This window comes from Empidonax traillii, unplaced genomic scaffold (genome assembly GCF_003031625.1).
Source record: "Empidonax traillii isolate 1590-97213 ecotype Southwest subspecies unplaced genomic scaffold, ASM303162v1 scaffold135:size1941959, whole genome shotgun sequence".
In the NCBI taxonomy this organism is placed as follows: domain Eukaryota; kingdom Metazoa; phylum Chordata; class Aves; order Passeriformes; family Tyrannidae; genus Empidonax; species Empidonax traillii.
In genome coordinates this window covers 1449589-1475092 of record NW_020955328.1, presented here as the reverse complement: position 1 = coordinate 1475092, position 25504 = coordinate 1449589, and the positions used below count along the sequence as shown (strand labels likewise).

At 50.3% G+C, this 25504-nt stretch overlaps 2 protein-coding genes across 7 annotated transcripts in view; one reads left to right on the top strand and one right to left on the bottom strand.

Moving 5' to 3' along the window:
- Nucleotides 1-19499, bottom strand: part of ACACA (acetyl-CoA carboxylase alpha) — a 109328-nt gene extending 89829 nt beyond the window's left edge. For 3 of the 6 annotated variants that reach the window (XM_027883800.1, XM_027883802.1, XM_027883804.1), the window contains exons 1-6: nt 17490-17621; nt 14386-14432; nt 12968-13220; nt 1503-1635; nt 753-891; nt 432-541 (exon numbers count right to left, since the gene is read on the bottom strand). In XM_027883800.1, the coding sequence (XP_027739601.1) occupies nt 432-541; nt 753-891; nt 1503-1635; nt 12968-13194 (609 nt within the window). In that variant the 5' untranslated portion in view covers nt 13195-13220; nt 14386-14432; nt 17490-17621. Of the gene's footprint in view, nt 1-431; nt 542-752; nt 892-1502; nt 1636-4363; nt 4550-12967; nt 13221-14385; nt 14433-17489; nt 17622-19443 lie in introns of those variants that run through there. The other 3 variants (XM_027883801.1, XM_027883803.1, XM_027883805.1) reach the window with 3 other exon arrangements.
- A 5613-nt stretch (nt 19500-25112) lies between these two features.
- TADA2A (transcriptional adaptor 2A) overlaps nt 25113-25504 on the top strand; it is a 26830-nt gene continuing 26438 nt past the window's right edge. The window contains exon 1 of the mRNA XM_027883868.1: nt 25113-25159. The gene's annotated coding sequence lies outside the window, so the exon portion shown is untranslated. The remainder of the gene's footprint in view (nt 25160-25504) is intronic.

Sequence of the window (25504 nt, the reverse complement as noted above, 5' to 3'; positions counted from 1 at the left end):
ACATAATTCACTCTTTGTTGGAGGAAAACAAGCAAGTGAGCAGAAACAGAAGCACTTCAAGTCCTTTTTTCCCCTCATTGAAAACACCCTCAGAACATTCAAAACCCAGAGCAGCTCCTGAACGACACACTGCGCTTGGTTTAAAGATTGTCTTGTACCTTGTAGGCAAGTCCAAGCAGGCTGCTGCAGCAACTGCTGAGGGGGAACTGGGTGCAGGAAAGTGAAAGGGTGAAGGGAACCTCCCATCTCCTGCAGATATTCCTGCTGGGAGATCACTGCACTGCCACATGCATTGCCTTTGGGTGCTGGTACAGGTCTGTAATTCCAATTTCTCTGTCCTGCCTTGTTCACCAGATACTACTTGTTACTGAAGGAGGGAAGATGGCTTGGTGTTGCCTCCCGTTTTGGAAAGTACCTGTGACACTTCTCACCTGCACTGGAATCCTCTTGGCAATGTCAAGGATGAGTTCCACGTTTGCATAGTTGTTGTTGTTGGGTCCTCCTGGAACGGGCACGTAGTGATCTGCCATTTTAATATACTCTGCAACATAAAGTAGGTCTCATTTAGGTTGCCAATCTAACAACTGTGCTTGGTCCAAAACTCCCCAAAATCTACAGTTATGGAAGTGTCACAGAGCCACAGAATCGGTGAGACTGGAAAAGCCCTCCACACATTCCACTCTTGCACCCCCATGGACACTCAGGTGAGTGGCAGGAGAAGGGCTGGGCACCCTCACAGCTTTACAGCTCACCTGCATTGGCTTTCAGGTCCTCAGGAGTCACCATGACAACAAATCTGATGGCCCTTTCGTTCCTGAACATCTCGTAGGACCAGCGCCGGATGGACCTCATGCACTTCACTGCTGCAATGCCGTTGTTTGCTATCAGCACCTGAGTGGATTAGAAGCTGGAATGAAATAGGGCCTAAATGGCACAGAACACTAAACAATTATGAAAACAGGCTTTTCCTCTGCAGATTTTTTTGCCCTGTTTGGGGCTGTGCAGTTTCCTTGGTCAGCATCCAGTTTGTGGCCCAGCAGTTAATTCAGAAATCAGCTCTTGATCCACCATAAAATTTTAATGTGTTATGTTTTGGTTGGACTAAAGAGCAGAAGGGCACAGAGAACAGCTATAACAAGTGGTTAAAACTTCCAGTAGCTGATAGAGATCTCATCCATCAAATTATGTATTTTTAAATACATTTTTTAGTGTTTTTCCAGTCTACCTTCGTTATGTCTGTCTATAAATCCTTCTGGATCAGCAGAAGAGCTCTGGTTCACTCCTATTTCTTTTCCTCCCACATTCAGCTAAAACAATGAGATATTTATTTATCACATATAAAAGAAAAAGGAAATACAATTATTCCAGGCAGAAGTACAACTTCCAAACTCAGGAATATTAATAATTTGATACCTGCAACCTACAGCCTTAGAGAGAGAGAGAAGTCACAGCTCAGGAGAGGGGAACAAAATGCCATATGCTAAAGGAGATCAGTAACTTGCCTTTTCAATAACTTTATTTCCTCCAAAGCGAGTGACAAATTCAGCTGGAGAGGCCACCGTGAAATCCCGCTGCACATCGACCTTCTTCCTGTCCCGGCCCTGCTTGACGAGGTGCAAACCAGACATGCTGGGCCTGAGGAAATCGTGGGAGACAGAAGCAACTTGTCACTGCAGGTGCACACAGGCAGAAGGTTTTATCAAGTTCCCTTTGACCACGTTCCCCAGGCAGAGGAGCAGAATCCCTCCTCGCCTGCAGACCCCCCTGGCCGGCTCCTCAGTTTTACGGGATGACTCCCCTTCAGTTATCCCTCTCAAAAACCCAGGTGATCTGGAGAAATTCCAGCTATGTCAATATATAAGTAGGTAAAAATATGTTCACAGAACGACAGTGTTCCACCAGTCAGCTTCCAGTCCATCTAGGGAAGCTGGGAAACAACCACAGTGATGTTTGGCTTTGGCAAAACAAGCTACAAAGATCAGCTCTGTGAGGAAATCCTCTTGGGGAAGAACAGCAAATACATCTCCAGGTGGAAATGAGAGACTCAGACTGGCTATGGAAATCATTTTCCAAGAGTTTTCCAGTCTTTAATATCTTCCTCAAAAAGCTCTGCGAGCCAGAGGACAAATTAATCACGTTACTTCTACTACACACAGAGAAAGCCAGTTCTGTGTCTGCCAAGACCAAGCCCGTGCCCTGCCACCGCCTTTGTGTGGGAATGGCACAGTCACTTCCCGTTCTTGTGCTTCAGCTTCCACAGCAACAACAGGGATAAATCACCCTTTGGCTTCGGTTTGGTGAAGTTGACAAAGCTGACACTGTGAGAGGAGACTCAACAGAAGAGCCAAGACCTGCTCTTCACACCGTGTGTCTGCCAGAGAGCAGCACGAAGGGGAAATAATGAGACACTTTTTATTTCACAGGCCCTGAGGAGTTACCTCTCAGATCACCCTGTGGTTTACTTACCTCTTACTGCATTTCCTGTGCTTTTCCTAACAGTTTCCCTTCCCACAAACGCAGGGAAGCCCCTACCCCTGCCACCAGCAGGATCACAGAACCTTTCTGCAGGAGTGAATATTGGGAAGGTGCTCAAAAATCAATCTTTGGAAAGATCCAGCAGCACCCAAGGGGTCGGTGCCACTGGAGGGGTGGGCACTGGCACCATCAGTGCCCAGGAGCCACAGGGAGCCCACAGGAACCTCTGTCCTAATCAGCTGCTGAAGGGCTGTTCCCATTGAGCAATTCCACTGGGAAATGGGAGGGGATTCAGCAGAGAGCAGCTGGAATTGCTGGGGGGGGCAGCACGAAGGGGAAACCAAGCCAGGGAGAAGCCAAGGCATGTACAACATCTTCTACCAACACAGCCACCAAGGCCAGGCAGCCCAAGAGCTGTACCTGGAGATTCCCTGCCCCAGGTGAGGGCTGGAGCATCCTGCCTGGAGCGAGCTGCTGTTAGACAGGCCTGACCACATTCTGACAAGAAAGACTCGTATTCCCCCTCACATTCCCCACAAACACATCATGGCCTGTGAAGATTTGCCCACGTGGAACACAGACCCTCCTGAACCCTTCACCAGCAGCACATTAACACCACAGACCAGTATCACATCCCACACGTGAGATGCTCCCACAACAAATGGCTGGTGGAGAGCTTCAAGTTATAGCCTTGAAATGCTGAGCTTGACTGGCACATGCAAACCTGTTCCAAGCACAGTGGAAGAGAATTTAAAGCAATCCATGAAGCCAAGAGTGGGAGAAGTGAAGGTAACCAGGAAAACCAGAACAAAAGGATGATTTTAGAGCCTGCAAAAAACCAAATGCCTGTCTCCCAGAGACATTCTGGGACACATAAATGGCTTTACTAGGTCAGACCAACTACATCCTGTCTAGTAACTTATCTCAAAGAAGAGCAGGTAGCTGATACCCAGAGAAAGGCCAAGAACAAGCTCTGTGTGCTCAGGTTCATCCCCTTGTACTTTCCCTTCTTCCAGTAAGCTGCACTTCCAGACGTGGTCACTGAACTCAGAATGTGCTCCTGTGAGCAAGAGTTCACACACTCCTGTGATAATCTCAGGAGTTCACAGGCAAGAAAAAGAGGAAATGTGTAGTTAAGGTTGAATTTCTACTAAATTTGTGTATTTAGGGGGTCAGAGTCTTCATGCAAGGGAGGAGCACAGTCCAGGGAGTGAGGTTTATTCATTGCAGGGTTATGGAGAGCAGTCTCAACAAAAACAGAAAAAAAGGTAAAAATCCTGAGGTCAGAATTTGTGAACATGTTTAGACATGAACTGTCCTGCCAACCTGAAATTACTGCACACAAAGATCCTGCCACAGGTATAGAGTCAACAGAGCCACAGGTTCAGCACCCAGAAGAGTGCACAAAAACTTGTTTATAAGCAGGTACAGCTCATTTTAATTTGTGAGCATACCAAAAACATCAAGTTTACTTATTAATAACCACAGGCTGCAAAGTGTAATCAAAACAGAAGAGTTTGTTTGTTTGTTTTTGCTGGGTAAGATGAGGCAGAAGCTGGGCAGCAAGGAGGAAAACACACCGAGCTCTAAACAAAACGGAGTAAATGCTGAGTTAGTGACTGGCAACCCTATTAATCACCCAGCCACAACTGCAGCGTTCTGTGATGGAGGAATTTTTCAGTGTTCACCTACCCTTCAGAATTTACAGGGGTGAGAAGTCGTGCAGCATCTCAAACTTTTCTAACCCCGATTCCCCAGCTGAGACGCATTCTGGCATCTCTATCACAGACTGCATGCACAGAGCACCGCGAGGTTTCAGAGGACAAAACGAACCCCAAAACCTCAGGATGCATTTCCACGAGCAACCAACCAGCTCAGTAATTCTTACCTCTGCAGCATGTGATACCTCATCTCCTGGCTCTGCTCTGCAGAATCCTCCATGCTGCCTCAGTGCAGCAATTCACGGATTCCAGGGCTTGCTCACGGCTCGCCTAACCAAGCTGCAGCTATTTTACTCCTGCCAATTCTGCAGCTCTGGGCCCGGCGGGGAGAAGCTGCAAAGAGCCTCTTGCCCTCGCGTGGCTTCTCCTCCGAGCGGCGGCGGCACTTCCCCGATTGCTTCAATCCCGTAACCTTTGTCCCCTGCCTCCACCAGCCCCGTGCGCCCCTTCCCGTGACGCAGCAGGCACGGAGGGGACCGGCCTCCCTGTCGTCACTGGGAAGGGAAGCAGCTGATCAGGAAAGAGAGAAAATGATCTACAGGTTATGTAATGAGGTTTAAACGCACCGGCCCCGCTGCAGCACCTGCGGGACCCGCACAGGGGGCTGCGCCGGGCCACGATCCCACAGCGGGGGTCATGATCCCAAAAGGGGGGCCACGATCCCCAAAGGGGGGTCATACCCCCAGAAACAGGGGATGTGCAGCTTCCCAGCCCTCTGTCAGCACCCAGAGGGACTCGGCTCCAGGGCCAGGTGAGCACACCTTCAGTCTGCCCCAGGAATGCGGTCAGCAGAGGGGGGGATTTCAGGAGGGGTGGGGAGGTGGCAGGGAAAGCGTTCCCAGGGCTGCAGGCAGGAATGTCACAGGCACACGGACAGGGTGGTGAGGCTGCCACGAGGTGACAGATCCCACCGGACATCGGGCTGGAAGGCAGGAAACCCCGGACATGCCACCTGTGTTTTCTGCACCCGTCTCCCACCTATAGAGTGGAGATGAGATCACTCCAAGTGCTGGGAGAACAAACATCCTCACAAGCAGGGTGCCACAGCACAGCAGGGTCAAATAACATCACTGGAGAAAGGAAGGATGTTTACTCAGTATCACAGAATCATGGAATATCCTGAGCTGGAGGGGACCCACAAGGATCATCAAAGTCCAACTCCTGGCCATGCACAGGAATGTCAAGCCCAGACAAAGCAAAAAATTGCAAATTTTGGGGGTAGGAACAGGATGAGCAAGGGCAATGACTGCAGCAGTGCCCTGATGATCAAACCTGGACTGGAATGAGGCACAGCAGCTGGAAATGTTTACATTTCATGACATTTGGGTCTGTCCTGGTGTAGGGCCACAGCCAGGCAGCACAGCTGTGATGTGATACACACATCCCAAAAGCCTGAGCAAAACACAGCCACCCAGGAGGGAGTCACTCAGAAGAGGAACAAATACCCAGGGGCAAAGTGTCACATTAGCCTGGATGTAACCTCGAGCCCTGAGGGTGAGGTGGCTATGGTGACAGGTGACACAGTGAGGAGCAGCAGCACAGCCAGGGATGCAGGAGGGCACAGGGACAGCAACACACTGTGGAGAGAGGGCAGCCTCACACTGCAAATAAACCTCACCAGAGACAGGAGATGCCAGGGAGAGAACAGAGTTCAACAAACAAAAACACCCCAAAATGACGTCGCTACCCTGTAAATCAATGCCTCTCACCTGCCAGCCTTTATTCCTCTGGGAGGAACAGCTCAAACTACCCAATCACTGGGTACACCAGAAACTCCCCATGTAAGTGGGGAGTTTTATGTACAGGAGTACATAAGAAAAAGCAATATTTTCCAGCCCTGTCTCCATTCTGAGCAGTTTCACTTCACACCCCTCACCCAGATGGTACCAATCCCTTCTCCCACCTTCCACAGGGAACAATCCCAGGTTCTTCACCATTTCCAGACGAGCCATCACAAGGGCAGAGAATCATGAATTTACAGACTCAGATAAAATCTGTGCCACTTTCTCTTCTGGTCGTCCCTACGTGAGACCAGTAAAGCCCAGCTAACACCCAGTGACTCCACCCCATGTTTCATGCAGTACATGGTATATTCCAATGTTTTCAAAACAATTGGGATATCCTGTGTTTGATCTTGAGATTACAATCTACACACAGTAATAACCGAAATTTTATTTTTCAGGTTTTGTGAAAACAGTTTCCTAAATATTTGCCTTTCTCCATGAAAACCACCCACAGCCCCCAGTCCAAACAATTCCTGACCGCTGTGGCTGCAAGGAAACAAATCCTGTGTTGTACACACAGCTTGGTGTGGCACTGGTTAAAAATATTCCCTGTGCCTTCTACCAGCTGAATCCCCTGCTCTGAAGGAAATGGCCACGATTTGCTGCTGGAGGAGCAAATCTGGAGGAGCAGCTTCAGCATTGGTTAAAAATATTCCCTTCCGCCAGCTGAATCCGCTGCTGTGAAATCAATGGCCACGATTTGCTGCAGCATCCCTACAAAAATAAGCTCCACAAGGATGTGTCACTGACAAAGGACTCACCACCCAACACACACACTCACTCCCCAGAGCTCATTTTCGACACCTAACGCTCGTCAAAGCCAAATATCCCACGGAATCCACCCCCTCCTCGGAGCCCAGGCCTGCTGGCAGACAAAGGCAAGGGCTGTGCCGTGCTCCTCCTCTCCTCCAGCCTCCAAGGATAAAAGCATCCCTTCCAGACACATACCTGAGGCACATCGAAGCCAGCAGCCAGCACTGATCCCAGCACTGCCACATGCCAGGGGCTGGGGGTGACGTGGCCGTGGATTCCACAGGCAGGGATGCATGAGCTGCCTTGTGTGAGAGGCAGCCTGGAGCAGACTGCAGCACACAACACACACACACACACACACCCCAGAGAAAGGATTTGGGATTATTTCCCTCTGGATTTGGCCTGGGAAGGGTGTGGAGAGGGCAGCTCTCCTCATCAGTTTGGGGTTTATGTTTTGTAAATGTGATGTGAAGGTGTATTTGATCTGGGTGATAAGACTGAGGCAGCTGAAGCCTCCCTGAGATCTGCTCCAGTTTTAGCTCTGCCCTTCCATCCTGTTTCACAGAGAGAAGGAACAAGCAGAAATGCTGTCCAGCAAGGGATGCAGAATTCCACAGCTGGAATAAATGGTTCCCTGTGCCTCAGGTAACAGGCACTGGAGGCAGCAATCTGCACTCAGTCAAAGACAGTTTTGCCCACAGTTTTAAAGAGACAGAGCAGTTGGTTTGAATGCAGAGACTGCCAAAACCAGGTCTTTGACCTACAGATTAAAAAAAAATGAACCTTGACTCAGCTCTGACAAAGGATGGAGCCTAAGGGCTTCAGGAATTAAAGAAAGGATGCACCATGAAAGAACAAAACCAGCCCTCTCCCTGCTCCCTGGTAAATAACTCCCATTCCATGCTAACACAGAATTCCAGCAGCCATCCAGGTAGGTTTTTAGCTTAAAGCAGGATCTTTCTACAGAGCCCAAATGGGGACTCCTCCCAAATAACCAAGTGCCAACAGCTGCAACGGGTGCAGATTTCAAGTGCTGTGGAACACTTGTTTGTCAGACACTTCCTCTTCCCAAACCACACACCAGGCAGTTTATCTGCCATGCTGGATGTGTCTGGAATGGGACCATGCCCAGGATGCACATCCCAGATCACTGGGGATCCTTGCAAGTCCCAAAGCAACACCACAGCTGCCATTCCAGGAGGGAAGCTGATGGTTTAAAGCTCCCTGAGCTCCTCTGGATCACACACTCTCATAAACCATGACCAGAACCACCTCACTCCCCAGGCTCTTCAGCATATCCCGTTCCCTCAGACTGTTCCTTCCAAGGTATCCTGCACTCAGCTCCACAAATCTCACACCCAACAAGCCTCTGCCTCCTGCAAACTCCCTTCCTTTTTCATATTCATCTTTCAGAACCCGTTGCTCCATCGTGCCCTTCCCACTTAGACCCCATTTTCACCCCTAAGAAACATCCAAACATCAACCCAAATTCATAGCCAAGCTCAAATCAAATGGATACCCACACTCCAGTTAAAAAGGTACTGGAAGAGCTTCACTTCTACATCCTCATGAAGTAGAAAATTCCACGTGTTCCTGGAGCAACAACCAGCCCAACACTCTCCAGGTCAAGCCCTGGCACCAAGATAAAAGTTGACAACAGCAACAACAACAGTACAAGATAGCCCTGCCCCAGAGTGGAATTGGAATCCTTGGCAGGGAGCCCTCCCCGTGCTCCCTGGCAAAGTTCAAGTGCTGAACAGATCTGATCTGCAGGAGCACAAGGATGGACCTTTTAAAACCAGGATTAGGGGGTAGGTGGGGGAGTTTCACATTGAATTTACCTGAAGGAAGACATTCCTGCCTGGAAAGCACAGTGCAGCACATCCCAGCTCCTGCTACACGCAGAGTCAAGAGATCCCAGTTATTCCCAGACTGGAGATTATTTGCTTTCCCCTCCATAAAATAGGTTTAATGACACTTTCTACTTTCATGGACAGCTTTTCCTGCAGTCACTGAGGATACCAGCACCAGGCTGTGAGGGGATTCCACATGTCCCAGTCTGGGGAAAAAGTGAGGGAATCCAGCAAAATACAGGAGGGGGCACTAAAGTATTTCTGATAGGGACCAAGTGAACTTGTTTACCTTTCAATTACAAGTATCAGATAAGTAACCACGTGAGAAACATTGTCATGCTGTGGTATCTCAGCCAAGTAATCTTTGCACAATCTCCCAACAAATGACTGAATTTAGGGATGACGTGTTCCCTGTTAACTGAGGTCAAAGGGAGTAAAATAACTTACACCAAAATAGGAAGAATGCAACTTCTGACAGGTATGCAGAGGAGAAATCCTTAGGGTATTTGTTCGGGAAGAAGAGCAGCTTCCAGGGGAGAAAAGAGCTGCGATCCACAGGTTATCAGTACAAGCAGGGCACAGCCTGGAACCCAAACCACCTTACAAGTTTCCTCTTCCAACACACAGAGGAGGACATTAAATTTTCACTCCAGCTGGATGAAGCCAACGGCCATGAACTGCCAAGCCAAGGAGAAATCCTGGATTTCCAAGCCAAGCTGGGCCAGTCCCGGAGGCGGCAGAGCCGGCCCCGCAGACACCACAGCACGTTGTGCCTCCCTGCCCAGCTGGGGATAAAATCACTGCAGCACCAACAATCTGACAGGATCAATGCTCTACAGTGCCACCTCCTAACCACAAACTGCTGGGCTCCAAAAGAATTTTTTTTTTGCAATACAGAACAGGCTCAAAAGGACCCTTTCTTACCTTCAGGGCTCTGTGCAGTCACTCTAAGGCTGGTTCCTAAGCTGGCACCCTGTCCCAGTGCCAGGCTGGGCACACCAACCACTACTGTCCAGGCTAACACTGAGGCATTCTTCCAAATTTCCTTTCATAGATGATTAGTTCTGCTTAAGCATCTCAATAATTCATTGAGAGTATCTAATGAGGAGTCCAAACAGTGTTGGGTGCGAAGGGCTAAACTTTGTGGGCTTCATATCAGAGGGAACAGCTGAACTACATCCAAAAATCTGGCTTTCAGCTGATACAAGTGGATTGTCAGGTGACTCTGTACACCCATGTCATTGCTTATGAAACCAGAGCCCCGATGTATAAATACCAAAGACATCCAGGTTTTATTCTATTTTAAACAAGAATTTGATACGAGATACTGTCTTGGAAGCTAGACATTAAATTTAGCAATAATCAAGAACAATTTATTAAACAAAGCATGCCCGAAGTCCCCTCCAAGTGGTATTTATGGAGAAGTTACTTAATCTACCACTGAAACTTCAGAAACCAGCACAGCAACTGTATAACAGCTCACTACAACACAAGGAAAACTGCACCCCAGCAGGAGTGGTTGGAAGTGCTGATGGAAACTTCTGAACTTAGAAGACAACACAAGGGGAAAAAAAAAAAAAAAGAAAAAGAAAAACTGGCACTCTTGGGTTTATTCTCCAGAGGTGCAAAATGCAACAGACTGAATTTTGTTGATGGAAACTGGGCACAAGTGGGGCATTTCCTTCGAGGTCACCTGTTTTCCACGCTGGGTGCTGGAACTACAGAGCGAGGAGGTATCAGGAACAGCAATTCACACAACTGCTGCTCCTGATCCTCTAGAAACAAAGCCCAGCTACAAGGAGGCAAAGCACCAGAGCACCTGAACCTGCGTGGTTCCTCTCCCCACACTGTTTGGTGAGCCCTGATGTTCCACACACCGAGTCAAAGATCGTCACCAGAGCGCGGCTTTCCCAATCCCAGCGAGCAGCGGCCAACTGGCACAGCCAGAGCTCTTCATGGATCTCCCGTGGTACGAGAGCCCACACGGTACAACCTGTCCCAGCGAGAGCGCCTTTGGCAACAGCACAAACACTGAACCAGATCGATGAGGTGATGGATGAGAGGGCAGAGCACACGTGCTCTGCATGCTCCAGTGGGGAACACGGACACCAGAGATGGGGCAGGATGCACCCGTGGAACATCCCAGCCCCAGCAGAGGAGGCTCTCGGCAGGGATTCCAGCTCTCAGCCAGGATTCCAGCTCAGACACACCTGCTGTCACGGTTTAACCCCAGCAGCCAAGCCCTCACAGCCGCTCATTCACTCCCCACCAGCAGGACCGGGGAGAGAACCCAAAGGGTAAAAGTCAGAAAACTCGTGGGTTGAGGCAAAAACAGTTTAATGGGGAATTTTAGGGGTGATTTTTCCCTTAGAAGGAAAGCACAAAGCAGCAAACTCCGTGCAAAGACAAAATAAGCAAATATTGTCCTTGTCTCAACAAACAACGGCCCAAAAAGACACAAACGAAAACTTTAAATATCTCAGTCAGCCCATTTCCATTTCCTCCTCTGCAGCAAAGCCCCTCAACCTCAAACACGAGCCATCTCTACCTTCATTCTGTGGGAAAACTACCAGCAAACAGAAAGATTTCTGGCAACGTCTTCAAAAAGAACCTGCACCTCGTGTGACCCCACTGGTCAAACTGTGCAGAACTCCCCCTGACTTTATCTTGGTCACTTGGTACCTTTGTGATCACCAAAGGATGCTGGAAGCACGAGCACCCGTGTTCCATGAACTCACTGCCACGCAGTGACTCCAGGCAAGTTGCTGAACTTGTCTTTGCTGTTGTCTTTGTCTCAGTTTCTCCATCTGTAAACACGGTTTAGAAATCTTCTGATGAAAGGGGCAGCCATCCTGAGAAGTATTTCAACTCATCTGAGTTTATCTTAGAAAAACAGCCTACAAATCCTGCAACTTCTTTTTTTTTTTTTTTTATTTGAATTGGCATTTCTCTCCAATTTAACTCAAAGTCAAGAGCTCCCAAAAGCGACTGCCAAAGTAAGCAGGTTACAACAGAGGTGCTCAAGGTTGCACACCGATTGCATTAGGGCTCTCTCATGCCAGGCAGTGTCCTGGAAATTGCTTGATTTTCTTTCTCTGCTATTGTCTCTTTCCACATTCACGCTCAGGTGCTCATCCAAGTTCTCCTGTTCCTAAAATACATATAGTCACAGTTTCCTGCCTCAGAATTACCTTTTGTGCTGGCAAATCATTGCAACTGGCAGGCTTTGGAAAGGTAACCCTCTGTAAATTTGCTTTAAGGTTTTATATCTGTTGTGTAAGTGCCAGTTGGCTGAACATGCCCATCAGCAGGACCATGACAACCCTCTAAATTAGAGACCACTGTCCCCCTTCTGTCCCCACCTCAAGAGTCTGCTGATACGTGTGTCCAGAAACTTCTCCCAAAAGTGGGAAGGGAACGTCCAAAAAAAAAAAAAAAAAAGGAGATTAAAATCCCTTAATCTGCACAAGCAAAGAAACCAGCAAAGCAGAAGAACAAGGAGTAGCTGGTTGTATAAATAAGGAGGTAAGAAGCTGGGCTTTGGGAAGGATCCATTCCAACACCCACATTTTATTTCAGATTTATCAGTTAGAATCACAGATCACAGAGACTGTGGTCTGTACACCCCAAAACCACAAGATATCCAGGCTGCATCCAGGAAAATCCAACAGGCACATCCCAGCAGTGGAATGCAAATCAGCAACACCTAAAAATAAAGGGGACTTTGGACAAGGAGATATCTCCAAAGTCCAACTCATGGCTCATCTGAGGCACAAAGAATTAGGAGTGGAGCAGCCCTGAGACCAACAACTCCCTGAGCTCAGGCAGCAGCGACCACATTAAGTCTTGGTTTATCACCACATCGAGGGACACCAATGTTTTCTACAACCACCACAACTTTCTCTATCCAAACCAAAAAAACCCTTCCAACATGGAGTCACTGATCCCACCCAGGGGCACTGCCAGTTCTCTGGCTGCACACAAAGCAGCAAACTCCGTGCAAAGACAAAATAAGCAAATATTGTCCTTGTCTCAACAAACAACGGCCCAGAAAGACACAAATGAAAACTTTAAATATCTCAGTCAGCCCATTTCCACTTCCTGAAAGCCAGGACAGAACAGGCAGGATAGCCAAGCCCATAGCACTCGACAGCTGAGATGTCTGGAAGGTGCTTAAGGAATTCAGGCACAGATATTCCATTAAAACCAATGGAGAGCTGAAGGTTTTGATACAGGTAAACATGCAAGAGGTCATTTAGAAACAGAACACTGAAGCACATCTTGGCACAGCAAAACCAACTGAAGCCAAACCTGGATACAAAGCTGAATATTCGGATTGCCTTTGGAATGGTAAAAAGATTGGAGAGCCACTTTTCCATACCTCATATGGCTTGCCAGGCCATCCTGAGTGTTTGGAAGCCCTAGGTCTGAAAGGGAATCCGAGCACACAGATGCAGGTGACAAAGACCTCTCCTTCTCCTCCAGCAGGTCCAGCTTCACCAAGGAGCTCGTCTCATCTTCCGAGTTATCCTCTGACACGGAGCCAATAATGAAGCGGGAGTGAGCGTTCAGCTCCAGGGATTTATTGGCTTGGGAAGACTCTTCCATGGCTCCCCCAAACTGGGCCCTCAGCACTGTAAGGGACAAAAGAAAGGAAAAAAAAAAACAAAACAAATCTGAGGTTAATTCCTGCCACTGAGGGACAAAGTGGAGGAATTCTGGTTCACTTCTGTGCAGCGTTGGGATGTCAGAGCTGAACCCAGGCAGAGTCCAGGATCAGAACAGTTCTGCTCCAGCCACTGACTTCTCTGTTTGCACAAGGATCCACGAGCTGGGCACTCACACTGCTGCAGGACCTGCTACCTCAGACAAAGCTGCACAAGTCACTTCAAGGAGGCACTTCAACCCCCCAAAACACCCCACACCAAACCCCAAACCTACAGACAAATGTAGGACTAGACATTTTTTCCTGTTATTCTTTAGTTTTATTCTTTCAGTTATTGGTGACATGTAAAACCCGACTGGATGTGGTTCTGAGCAACCTGCTGTAGCTGAACCTGCTCTCAGGGCTTGGACTCCAGAGGCTCTTCCATCCTCAGCCATTCCACGATTAAAAATTTGTGTTTCAACAGGATCTGAACTCTGGGACTCACTTTGTGAGGTGTTGGACATATCTTTAATTATTCTAATCAAATAATGGGTTTGAATGATCAAAACCATCCTTTTCCCAGCCCTTGCGAGGTGCAAGACACATTATCTCTTACATTTCTTCAGAAAACCTCATGCTTCTCAGGATTCTTTTAGGAATCTAAGCTGATCTGCCAGCCAGGAGGGCTTGTGACCTCACCCTGACTTTAACCCCTTGGTCTCAGATCATCCCTGCCAATTACTGAATATATTGAAGGTATTTAATATATCGAAACTTAGTGGCACTATTCACAGCTCCCAGAGGAAAATACAAAAGTTCATGTCTCCATTGTCCTTTAAAAAATAATTGTATAAAGAGGGAAGAATCTCTGAATACAAGGAACTCCAAGCCCGGCCTTGAATACTTCCAGGGATGGGGCTGAGCTTTCCAGTGTTCCAACAGGGAATGAAAGCATTTTCTTCAAAACTAAAAGAACAATTACAACTGAGAAAGAGCTGTGACAGATGTGGAAAACAAAGGAGCCTCTCACAGCACAAAGGTGGAAGGGGAATGGAGATTTGATACCCCCTGCTCTGCTGGTGTTTGATGCATTTATCTGACAACTACACAGAGCTGGAAACACGTTGTTAGAAAGTGAGGAATGCACTTACCTCTTGTTATCCTTCCAATCTGAGCAGTTATCCACTTCCAAAAGGAACTGGAAAAGAAAAGAATTAGGAAGTAAGTATTAGGATTACTGTGAAGCATATTCCCTGGGTGTTTTCCTGGCCAGGAGCCTTTGAGCTGTCCTGGAATAAGGGCAGGTACAGCACACACTGGCTCGCTGGCTCCAGGCACAGAGTGACCCAGGAGCTGAGCCCGCAGTGCCCAAGTCCAGCCGTGGCACCTCCTGCCAGTCCATCCTTCTGGAAGGTTCTGAGCGAGGTCTCAGCACACACCTGACCGTCCCACCTGTCTGTGAAGTTCTGCTTCTAAAAGGAGTGTTGTGCCAGCACTACCCACTCATGTCAGACTTTCTGCCTGCCAGCTTCTGATCTGCTGGCTGCCTTCAGCTGAGCCCCAAGGAATGAATCCCAGTGACAACCAGAAACCTTGGGAGAAGCTGGTGGCTAGAAGAGACTGCTGACATACCATATTTTTACATGAAAAACCCAACAGTTCATCCATCAAACTGCGGTAGAGCAATCCGGACAAGGAGGAGACGAGGGGACACGAACCCAACCTCCCCAGAGGACAGACTGTTTGACAGCTGTGACTCTCACACCACAGGGACAGCCTGAACTGGTGGGGGAAGCTCATCAGTCCTGCTAATTCCAGCCCCCCCATGCCAAGCCCAGGGATGCAGCTCGACACGAACACGATGGTTTGAGGGGCACAAGGACCTGGCCCGTGTCAGCACACAAACGGGACCTGACGGTGGCTGCAATGAGAGCCCAGACAAGCACTTGCAGCCAGAGCAATCCCTGCTTCCCATCAGTAACTGAGAATTAAAAACTCATCCAACTGGCTCATGCACTTTTCCCGTGAATGTACCTGACTGAATTATTTAGATCAAATCCTGTGTTGACATCAGTCCTCCCACAAACTCCAGCTGCCCTGTGGCCACGGGCACTTCGTTTGACAGAGACATCGTTAACCATTTTATAACTGAAAAGTCACAAATATCAGCCCCACATGGGCATTAAAAGCATTAAAAAAAACACCTTTGAGGGTAGAGATGAGGAGAAGGGAAAGCACAACCAGAAAGTTGCTGTACCCACCTGCAATGTGCAAACTAAACCATGCAGGGAGATTTCTTTAACTGAGGTGCTCAGATAGCACAAAACTCGAATCAAATGCTGTTTGTGCATGTAAACACGAAGACAGTATTTATGTGCATGTTTATCCTGGCATCAGATCACTCCTAAAGATTTTCATCCAGACAGATTTACTGTTGGCACAATCACCAGCGCTGAAGAGTTCTGGGACGCGGCCAAACTAACTCCAACTCTATCTCAATGAAGGCAAACCTTTTCTAATTACAATAACTAATATATTAATAAGCACATTTCAAGGTGTTTTTTTTTTTTTTTTTTTGGTGGGAGGAGCAGGGGAACAGGAAGAGTGAAGCATTTCACTCAAATATTCCATGAGAAACCACCCACCCAAGGCCACACGTCCCGATCCCACTGCCAGGCTCAAACAAACTTGACTCCAGCACCTGGTTTGTCCAACTCTGCTCCAGAGAAATCAGCTATCCATGAAACCCCACTCAGGTCTATTTCCCAAGGCACTTCCAAGCCCTGGGAGCCCAGTCCCAAAGCCAGGAGTTCCGCTGGGGTTTTGCAATCAGCACTGAAGTGATAAGCTTGGCTTGTTCTCAGCACACTGAGAGTCCTTATTCATATTTAAATTAATTTCAGCATTGTCTGGGGCTAAACGAAACATGGACTTTCCAAGAGATCTTCCCCTCACTGGAGCCTTTGGATTTCAGGGCTGCAAAGGGAACGTGCAAGGCTGTGCACGGTACAGTTACACTGCATAGAAACAAATAAAGAGGTACATTATATATACACAAAAATATAGTTAAATATACAAATACAGAGGTATATAGCACAAACTGGGTATATTAGACCTCTGCACATTGCCCTGGCTCTGAGCTGTAACTGCCACAGTTCTTAAGAAGCACCTTGAATGCAGCTGAGCACCAAGATAAATTCATGTGCCACGAACCACTGCACACTGTTTGTCTTAATACTGTTGAACTAGACCCTGGAAACCAAAATTATCTGGATTGTCAGCTCTACACAGCCCCTACACTCACCTGTGCAGGTGCCAACAGCCTGTCAAACACACCAACTTTTGCAGAGAGACTGGAAAAAGCTGTAATTTGGGGCAGGATGAAGCTCAGAGTTCGACCCTGCGAGGCTGCAGGGACAGGTAACATCACTGAGCCTGCTCAGGTATAGGAACGTGGTTAATCACAGCTGGATTCAGACAGGGCCTGAGCCACACTGAGCTCCCTCCTCCTGGGGAATCAGCACATCAGAGCTCTGCAGACACACAGCCCCTCCACACAGCCCAGCTCTGCAGGGCCTGGGCCACGGGGCACCCAAACCCTGCTCACACCATGAGCAGCCACAACTCTGCAATCCCAGCTCAGAATGAGACCTGTCTGGTTCTGCCTGGGGTGAAACAACCCCCCATTCACTCCTCCACAGCTCTGCTACCACCATTAGTCACATTTTTGGCTTGACAGTGAAATGCACGTGTAAGAATACAAGACTTTAGAAGCTTGATAATAGTTGCACTTTAAGATCACTTTTAATATTGTAAATTACGCCGAGGCATGAAACCTGGATAATGGAAACGAAAGTTTCTTATCTTTCCAAACCATCCCATCCTGAAGACAGATCCACTGTAAAAAGAACATCAATATTTCAGTGGAAATGAGTTGTAGGTTCTTGGAAAGAATCAGAATAATACTTCTGTAATATTGATATGTCATACAGAAAGGAAAGGAATAAAACTAGTTGCATTTAAAGGTCTCCTGATTAAAGCCCAGGGATCTGTGGCATTACTGGTCAACACAAACCACCCAAAAGTGATGAAATGGATTTGTGCTCTCACTGCCCTACCTGAAGGAACCCAGGTAACAGAAAACAGCAGAGAAAAAAAGGTAAAACCAGATGAACAACAGATGACACCTGTGTAACAAGTCAATTACTGAGCTGCTTCTCCTGCCCACAAAAAAAAAAATCAGCAAGGTGCTCACCTGTACCAGGGCTGGGGGGCAGTGTCCAGGTCAGGACAGGCTGAGGGGACAGTTCCTGCACCCAGAGGGGCCCCCAGCACCCAACACGCCCGGTGTCACTCCGGGCCCGGCTCTGCCAGGCCAGTGCTGCCCCGTTTTAACGTGCCCAGGGACTGCCCCAGCCTGGCTCCAGCTCAGCCCAGCTCCACCTGAGCCGTGCCTCCTGGTTAATCATTGGGCATTGCTTCACTCCCTGCCCAAATCATCCTCGGCGACACCAAACCCCCTGCGAAGCCCTCTGGGTTCCAATGTCCAAAACTCCACATCTGCTGCTCTCCCCTGGGGCAGTTTGGGCTCCACAGCTCAGCAAGGAGACAAAGCTATGGGACAGTGTCCAGAGGAGGGACACGAGGATGGGGAAGGGTCTGGAAGGGCCACACGAGGTTGGATCTCAGGAGAAGGTTCTTCCCCCAGGGGGTGGTTGGCACTGAACAGGCTCCCCAGGGCAGTGGGCAGGAGTTGGACTGGGTGGTCCCTGTGGGTCCCTTCCAGCTCAGGACATTCTGTGATTCTATGAATGCATGGCCACAGGGGAGAGATTCTAGGGAGCTGGTTTGCACATTTACTGTATTGACATTACACACATGAACTTTAATTTACAAGTGGAAGAGATGCTTCCCAGGTCTCCTCCAGTACAAGATGCCTGTGCCAACTCCAAAAATCACAGAATCACAGAATATCCTGAGCTGGAAGGCACCCACAAGGATTACAGAATCCTGGAATGGTTTGGGTCAGAAGGGACCTTAAAGCTCATCCAGTCCCATCCCCTGCCATGGGCAGGGACACTTTCCACCAGCCCAGGTCGCTCCAAGCCCCGTCCAACCTGGCCTTGGACACTTTCAGGGATGGGGCAGCCACAGCTTCTTTGGGAAACCTGTGCCAGGGCCTGCCCACCCTCACAGGGAAGGATTTCTTCACAGTATCTAATCAAGTCCAACCCCTGCACAGACACCCCAACAATCCCACCCTGCCCCTCAGAGCGTTGTCCAAACCCTCCTGCAGCTCTGGCAGCCTTGGGGCTGTGCCCACTGCCCTGGGGAGCCTGTTCAGTGCCAACCACCCTCTGGGGGAAGAACCTTCTCCTGAGATCCAAACTAACAAGAGGCCAAAAAAAAGCCTATATTTACAGTTCTCCTAGTTTGCTAAAACACTCGAGACTGTCTGAGTCCCGCTGTCTTGGAGAGAATTCGGCATCACTGAAACCAGTTTGCTGAGTGTTTCCTGCCTGCTAACCCAGAACACACTCCACTCACACTCTGGATACTTTTTTTTTTTTTTAACGAGGCATTTTTCATTTTAAACTTCCCCGAGAAGACTTTCAGAGAGAAGACGCCGCGGAAGGCGAGGCAGGGAACAAATTCGGTTTGCTCCGCTTTTTTACAACTTCACCGCTCTGGAGCATCCCCGGGGAGGGGCAAGCCCCCTCGGCACAACCAGACCCGAACTATCCGCCGGAGATCCTGAAATTCTCCCACCCCGGAGGGTTGGGAGAGGGATGGGGTGGGATGGGATGGAGCAGGGGATGCGCTCCCCGCCGCCCACGTGTTGTTCCACCGGGCGTGGGGCGCGGGGCGGCCACGGGACCGGGAGGGAACCGGGAGGGAACCGGGAGGGAACCGGGAACCCCCAGCCTGCGGAAAGGCACCCACATCGCTGCCCCATCTCCCACCGGCTCTTCCCGGTACGGCTTCCCCCCCCCCGCACCCCATTCCATCCCGCCGGCCCGGCCGGGCACGGCATGGCCTGGCACGGCATGGCCCCGGCCATCCTCCCGGCGCCTGGCCAGCTCCCTCCCCAGCCCGGCCGGCCCAGCCCCATCCACGCAGCGCCGCGGGGCTTCCCCATCTCCCGAACCTCGGTGTGTTGTCCCCCCCCCCACTTCCCCTCACGGTGCCGGTGCCCGCCCCGCCCTCACCTCACGGTGCCGGTGCAGCGGAGCCGCCGCCGGGCCCCGGGCCTGGCGCTCCCGCCTGGGCCACGCCCCCCTCGGCCACGCCCCGCCCTACCCGCCTGGGCCACGCCCCCTCGGTGGTGTGATCGGGGTTACTTCAGGTCAGGGCCTCAGAGTGGGCCACGCCCACTCGTGAGCGAGACGCGCTCCCATTGGCCGGCGGGCGGAGGGAGGGGGGCGGGGCCAAGCGTGGCCTGAGATGGGGGGGGGGGACACACGGACACACCCCTTGGATACGGGACCCCCAACCCAAAATCGGGACACCCCCCCCCCTATCCCGTCCCCGAATAGGGATCGGTGATCCGGGGGCTGCGGCAGCACGTACGGGAAAAGGCTGAAGGGAGCTGGGCCTGCTCAGCCTCGGGAGGAGGCAACGAGAGAGGGGAGGGGGTTCAGAGGATGGACCAGGCTCTCTGCTTGGGGATGACAACAGGAATTGATGCCCAAGAAGTTCCTGCTGGGCGTGAGGGTGAACTTCTTTACTGTCCTTCGCTGGGGGTATTCCAGAACCGTAGGTACGCAATCCACGCGCTCTGGGATGGAGCAAGGGGGACACTGTGGGGTCCCTTTTCCAGCCTGGCCCCTCCTTGTGAGGACCCCAGCCCGGCCAGGTCCTTGCCCACGAGAGCCCCGCGTGGCCGCTGCCCTGTCCCCTCCCCTGGCACAGGCAGGGGACAAGAGCTGATAACAGGTGGCAAGGACACGGCAAAGCGCTGCCAGCGCCTTTCCTGCTCGCCTGTGACCTTTAGCAGCCTGCCCTGCAGACAGCGGAGGGATTAAAAAGCCACCCCTTCTCCTTTTTCCTTTTTTTTTCACCTTTTCGGGTTTTGTTTGAACTCTGAGGCATCACGGGCTTGGTGTAATTGAACTGGGATAAGTAATGCAAGTTTAATTGCCAATGCTGCTGGATCTGGTCGCCTGTGCAGGCTGATCCTGAAAGGGACCCCGCAGTGTCCCCTTGCTCCATCCCAGAGCACGTGGATTGCGTACCTACGGTTCTGGAATACCCCCAATGAAGGACAAGGGGGTAAAAAAGCCCAAGGACCTGCACAAACAGCTCTGGGGGCTCTTCCAACAGTCCTCACTGCAAGCACTTCCAGGGATGGGGCAGCCACAGCTCCTCCTGATGGGCAAGTTGGGTTTTCCTGTATCATTTCTATTTTTGGGTTCTCTATTCCTGCACTTCACACAAAGGGTGATGGCAGGTCTGAGAGGACACTCCTGACAGAGCCCACCCTGGCTCTGGGACAGCCTCAGGCTCACAGACACTTCAGCAGCAGGAGTGGTGACAGAGCAGTGATTTTCCTGAGCCACACACTCCAGTGCCAAACTCCAGGCAGTTTCTTTTTAAGATGTGTTTCAAGATCGAGGCGGTGTTAGAGGGTGTGAGACTGTGCTTGGGCAGGAAACTACTCTGACTTGGCAGCACGTGGGGGGATATGTGCCTGCTGCAGGCAGGAATTACACAGCCAGAAAATCTGATTTGGGGCTTTGTAGCTAATAAAATTACTGGAGGAACAGACCATGTTCTCACAACCATCCATCCAGACCAAATCTGGAAAATTTGGGCATGGACGCTTTTATTTATAGATATAAATGTGTCTTTCACATAAAGAATCCTCCTCTGGTGAAGTACTTTTTGCGAAGGAGCTAAAAGAGAAAGGTTGTCAATCACCCCCAGTCCCAAATCCCAGCTCCTGCAGAAATGAGGGGGAGTGCTTGGCTTGCTGAGGGATTGGTCCCAAATCACTGATAATAACTACACAGAGACCTTACAAAACCAGGGATTACGACAGGTGCTGAGTTCATCCTGGCTGGTGCTCCCAGAGCTGCAGGCGTGCTAAAACCTGCACCTGCACACTGCCTGTGTGCCCTGCCCAGCCAGGCACCAGCACTGGCCAAACACTGCGGGGGGAGGGATTGCTTCACACCCCGAAATCCTGCACAGCCCTGCCATTCAAGGGCAGAGAGAGGCACGGACACGTGAGAAACAGCAAGTTCAGTACATTAACCTGAGACACCCGTGGGTCTGGAAGGTGATTTTTTGGGGCTATGAGGATGGTGAAGGGCCAGGGGAAGCCGTGTGAGGAGTGGCTGAGGGCACTTGGTGTGTTCAGCTGGAGCAGAGCAGACTGAGGGGAGACTCGTGAGGGGTTGCAGGAGGGGCAGCTCCGACCCCTGCTCGGTGTGACAGGGACAGGACCCCAGGGAACAGCTGGAGATGAGCCAGGGGGGGTTAGGTTGGATACTAGGAACAGGTTCTTCCCCCAGAGGGTGATCAGGCACTGGAACATCACATCACAGGGCAGGACAGTTGCCTATAGCCTGTATACACACAGCAGAGAATAGATCCCCAAACCTTCCATAGGCTAATTCTACACAAGCAAATAAAAGCTCTGGGCTTTATCTTTCCCACCTGCTCTCCCCACTGAATCCAGCAAGAAAATCTCAGCTCACAGTGCAGAGGTGGTGGTGGGACACTCCCCAGAAGGAAATGCAATTTCAGAGCAATTACCACACGTGATTTGGAATATATTGCAGGGTAAGCAATACCCAGCAATGACTACTGACCATGCTGAATCAAATCCCATATTTAGGACAGCTGGGGTGGGGGGTTTGCTGTGACTTACACGGGAGCAGAAATGGCTCAAAATGTCCCTCGATTCTTGACTGAAATAGTTGCAAAGAATTAGGTAGAAATGTGTTCAAGCTTCAAGTTCCTTCGTGGGAAGGGCTGTCAGGCAGCACTAATATGTGTTTCAATACAAACACACAGATTCACAAAGTTCAGACACACTTTCCAATGGTTTTACTGGATTTGGAATCATAATCACATTCTGCTTTAAAGAAGGGGTGGTTAAATCCATGCCTTTTCCTATCATGCCCAGAAATTGGACACAGGACATTATTTACTCTCATTCCATGACTTACAAGCACGTGCACTGTGAACACGTGCCACTCCATTTTCTCAAAATAAGGAAGTTTAGCCTTAGTAAAGCAGGTAAATAAACTCCAAAAAAATACAGGGAAAACGATTTTACCTTTCATGACGCCAAATTCGGGTTCCACCTCTCCTCCCCAGGCTCTGATAACATCCCCAGTGCAAACACAGGGCAGATCATCCCAGGTGAGCGAGGTCGGTGACACTTCCAGCCTGGCACTGCTCATGCCCTGGCAGGCAAGTCCTGGAGAGAAAGGTCAGATCCCTTCTTAAAGCAAAATCATGGTGTAGCTGTTTAAAAAAGAAAAAAAAACTCAGAAATGGAATGTCAATCTTCACAACGCTCAGTCTGCCTGTTTTGGGGCACAAGCACTCACACAACACCTCATTCTCTCCAGGTGTGCTGCCATCACTAACACAGTCCACGAGATGGGCTGTTCCCGGGCCCAGGTGTCCCAACAAGTGCCCCAAATCCTCTTGTAAAGCTGCAAAGTCTCAGCATTCCCAGCCCAGGAGGAGAAGCTGAGAAAGTGAAAGTGAACATCCAGTAACGGTACAGACAAAAATGCATCAAAAATAAACATTTGTCATTATTTGTAGCCTGATTCTCCTTCCAGTATTTTTGCACTTTTACAGGCTGAATTCTGCATTCCTAAGGATTGCTCTATCTTGAGCAAATTGCATAAAAAATAGTGAGTATAGAAATACAGCTTAAAAAAAAGGATACTGAAGTGAAGTGTATGAGGGCAAATTTATCAGGAAGCCCTCCTGGGCATGGAATAGATCCAGTGTTCCTCACACCAGCCATGCCACTGGAAATTCCCAAACTACCTTATCTTTTCACACCTTTACTATAGTGGGTTTTGTGGGTTTTTTTTTTCCTCAATTCTACTCTTGGCTTTTCAATTCTAGATGGAAAAAAATCATTGAACTAAAGAAGCTGAATACACTGAAATAAAAAACCTGCAAGAGTGCAAAGAGAGTCTGTTTTACACCACCTGATAGACCGTAAATATTAAATATTTATACTAAAATCCATCCTGACCCACCATGAATATCTGAACTAAACAGGCATGCAAAACAAACACTGACACACAAGCCCCTGAGGCTCCCATTTGCTCTCGTTTTAAACTTAAACATCTTAAATAATATCAATGCTTATGGAAAAGTTTTCAGGAGTCTCTGGGGTCTCAGCCACTTGAAATGTCGGCGGTTATTTGTGACTGAACAGAAATATTTTATCTTTCTGTGCTTGGGGACAAAAACCTGTGGTTACTCAGCATTTCAGAGCCACGAGCTCTGCAGGAAAAGGTGATTTCCATCGCCCCCGTGTGCCTAACGCAGCAAACGCCGATTTTCCCCCAAAAAATCCACCCCACAGCCTGGAGAAATCCCACCAGGACTTTGTGATTCACCTGCAGACAGCAGCCTAGTGATGTTCCTACTTCTTTCTGTATGTGTGGCCTCTGGGTTTGGTGGGCATAGGTGCCCCCAGAGCTGCTATTTCACCTGGGGCTCAGCCTGGGCAGGGAAGCAGAGGGGAGCACATCCACCTTCATTTCCTAAGCAGTTTTAGCCTTTATCACTAACCAAAAAGCCCCCATGTGGTCTGGGCCCAGCCTGCCTGGCACCACCTCTGCCCGTGCCAGAGCTCCGGTGGAAATCCCGCCAGTGCCTGGGAGATGATCCATCCCTTCACTCTCCAAAAATCACACACTCCTCAACTGTCACAGGCACTTTTCAGGAAGAAATGGTCTCAGAGAACCCTTTTCATCTGAAAACATCCGTCACCTTTCCCTCACCTCTTCCTGGGAACAGCAGGAACCAGCTGTGTTCACCCATATGCTGATTCCTTCCATTAACCACCCAGAGTCTTAATTCCCAGATGCAGGAAAAACCTGTTAGCATAAGCAATAAATATTGCACTGACATTCCAAACTCTGCCTCTCCCAACTTGCAATTTTCTTCTCATAATTTTTCACACGCACTTGGGGCACTGGGCAAAAGGAAAAGGAAATAAGTTCTGGGTATTTTTAGTCTTGCTGTTAAACAATTCCAGCAAGGGGTACAGCTGGAACAAGGGGGAAGGCCTTCAAACTGATAGAGAAGAGGGTTAGAGTGGATATTAGGAAGAAATTCTTGGCTGTGAGGGTGATGAGGCCCTGGCACAGGTTGCCCAGAGAAGCTGTGGCTGCCCCTGGATCCCTGGAACTGTCCAAAGCCAGGTTGGACAGGGTTTGGAGCAGCCTGGTCTAATTAATACCCAATCTAACCCTGCCCTCCTTCAGCTTAAGGCTTTGTGTAAGCACAAACCCAAGCGTAAGTATTTGAGATCCCCGAAATACCGGTTCCATTGCCAGCACCGGGGCACCATAAAGAGAGGATGACTTTGTGTTAAACCCCATTTTAACTCAGCATCACTGTCACAATTGCCCCCAGGCTGCCCTTGGGAACTCAGCCCGGCAGAACTCTGACCGCTCGGAGACCCCCAGGACACCCTCACGATCCCCCCCGGGACACCCTCACGATCCCCCCCGGGACACCCTCACGATGCCCCCCAGGACACCCTCACGATCCCCCCCAGCCCCCCCGGGCTGTCCCGGCTCCCTCAGCCCCGCTCGGGGCGGGGCGGGCCCTGCGGCTCTCCCGGCACCCGCCAGGGGGCGCCCGCGCCCCGCCCGGCCCCGGCGCGTGCGCACGGCGGGGCGCGCGCGGGCCCGACCCGCCGCCCCGAGCGAGGTGAGGGGAGGCGGCCCCGGCGCGGCCCGCGAGGGGCGAAGGGGGGAGCGGGGAGCCGGGGACGGGCCGGGGCGGGCCGGGGGGAGCGCGGAGGGCGGTGTCCGGGCGGCCGGTGGGACGGCGAGGGGGAAGCGAGAGCGGTGCCGGCAGCGCGGGAGCCTCGCGGGCCCCGCCGGGGCCGGGAAGGGGCGGGGCCGAGCGGGGGGCGTGGCCACGGGGGGGCGCCCCCTGGCGGGGATGGAGGGAAGGGGCGGCCGGGGCTGAAGGGGAATTGGGATTGTGGGATTGGGATATGGGATGTGGGATTGGGATATGGGGTGTGGGATATGGGATGTGGGATTGGGA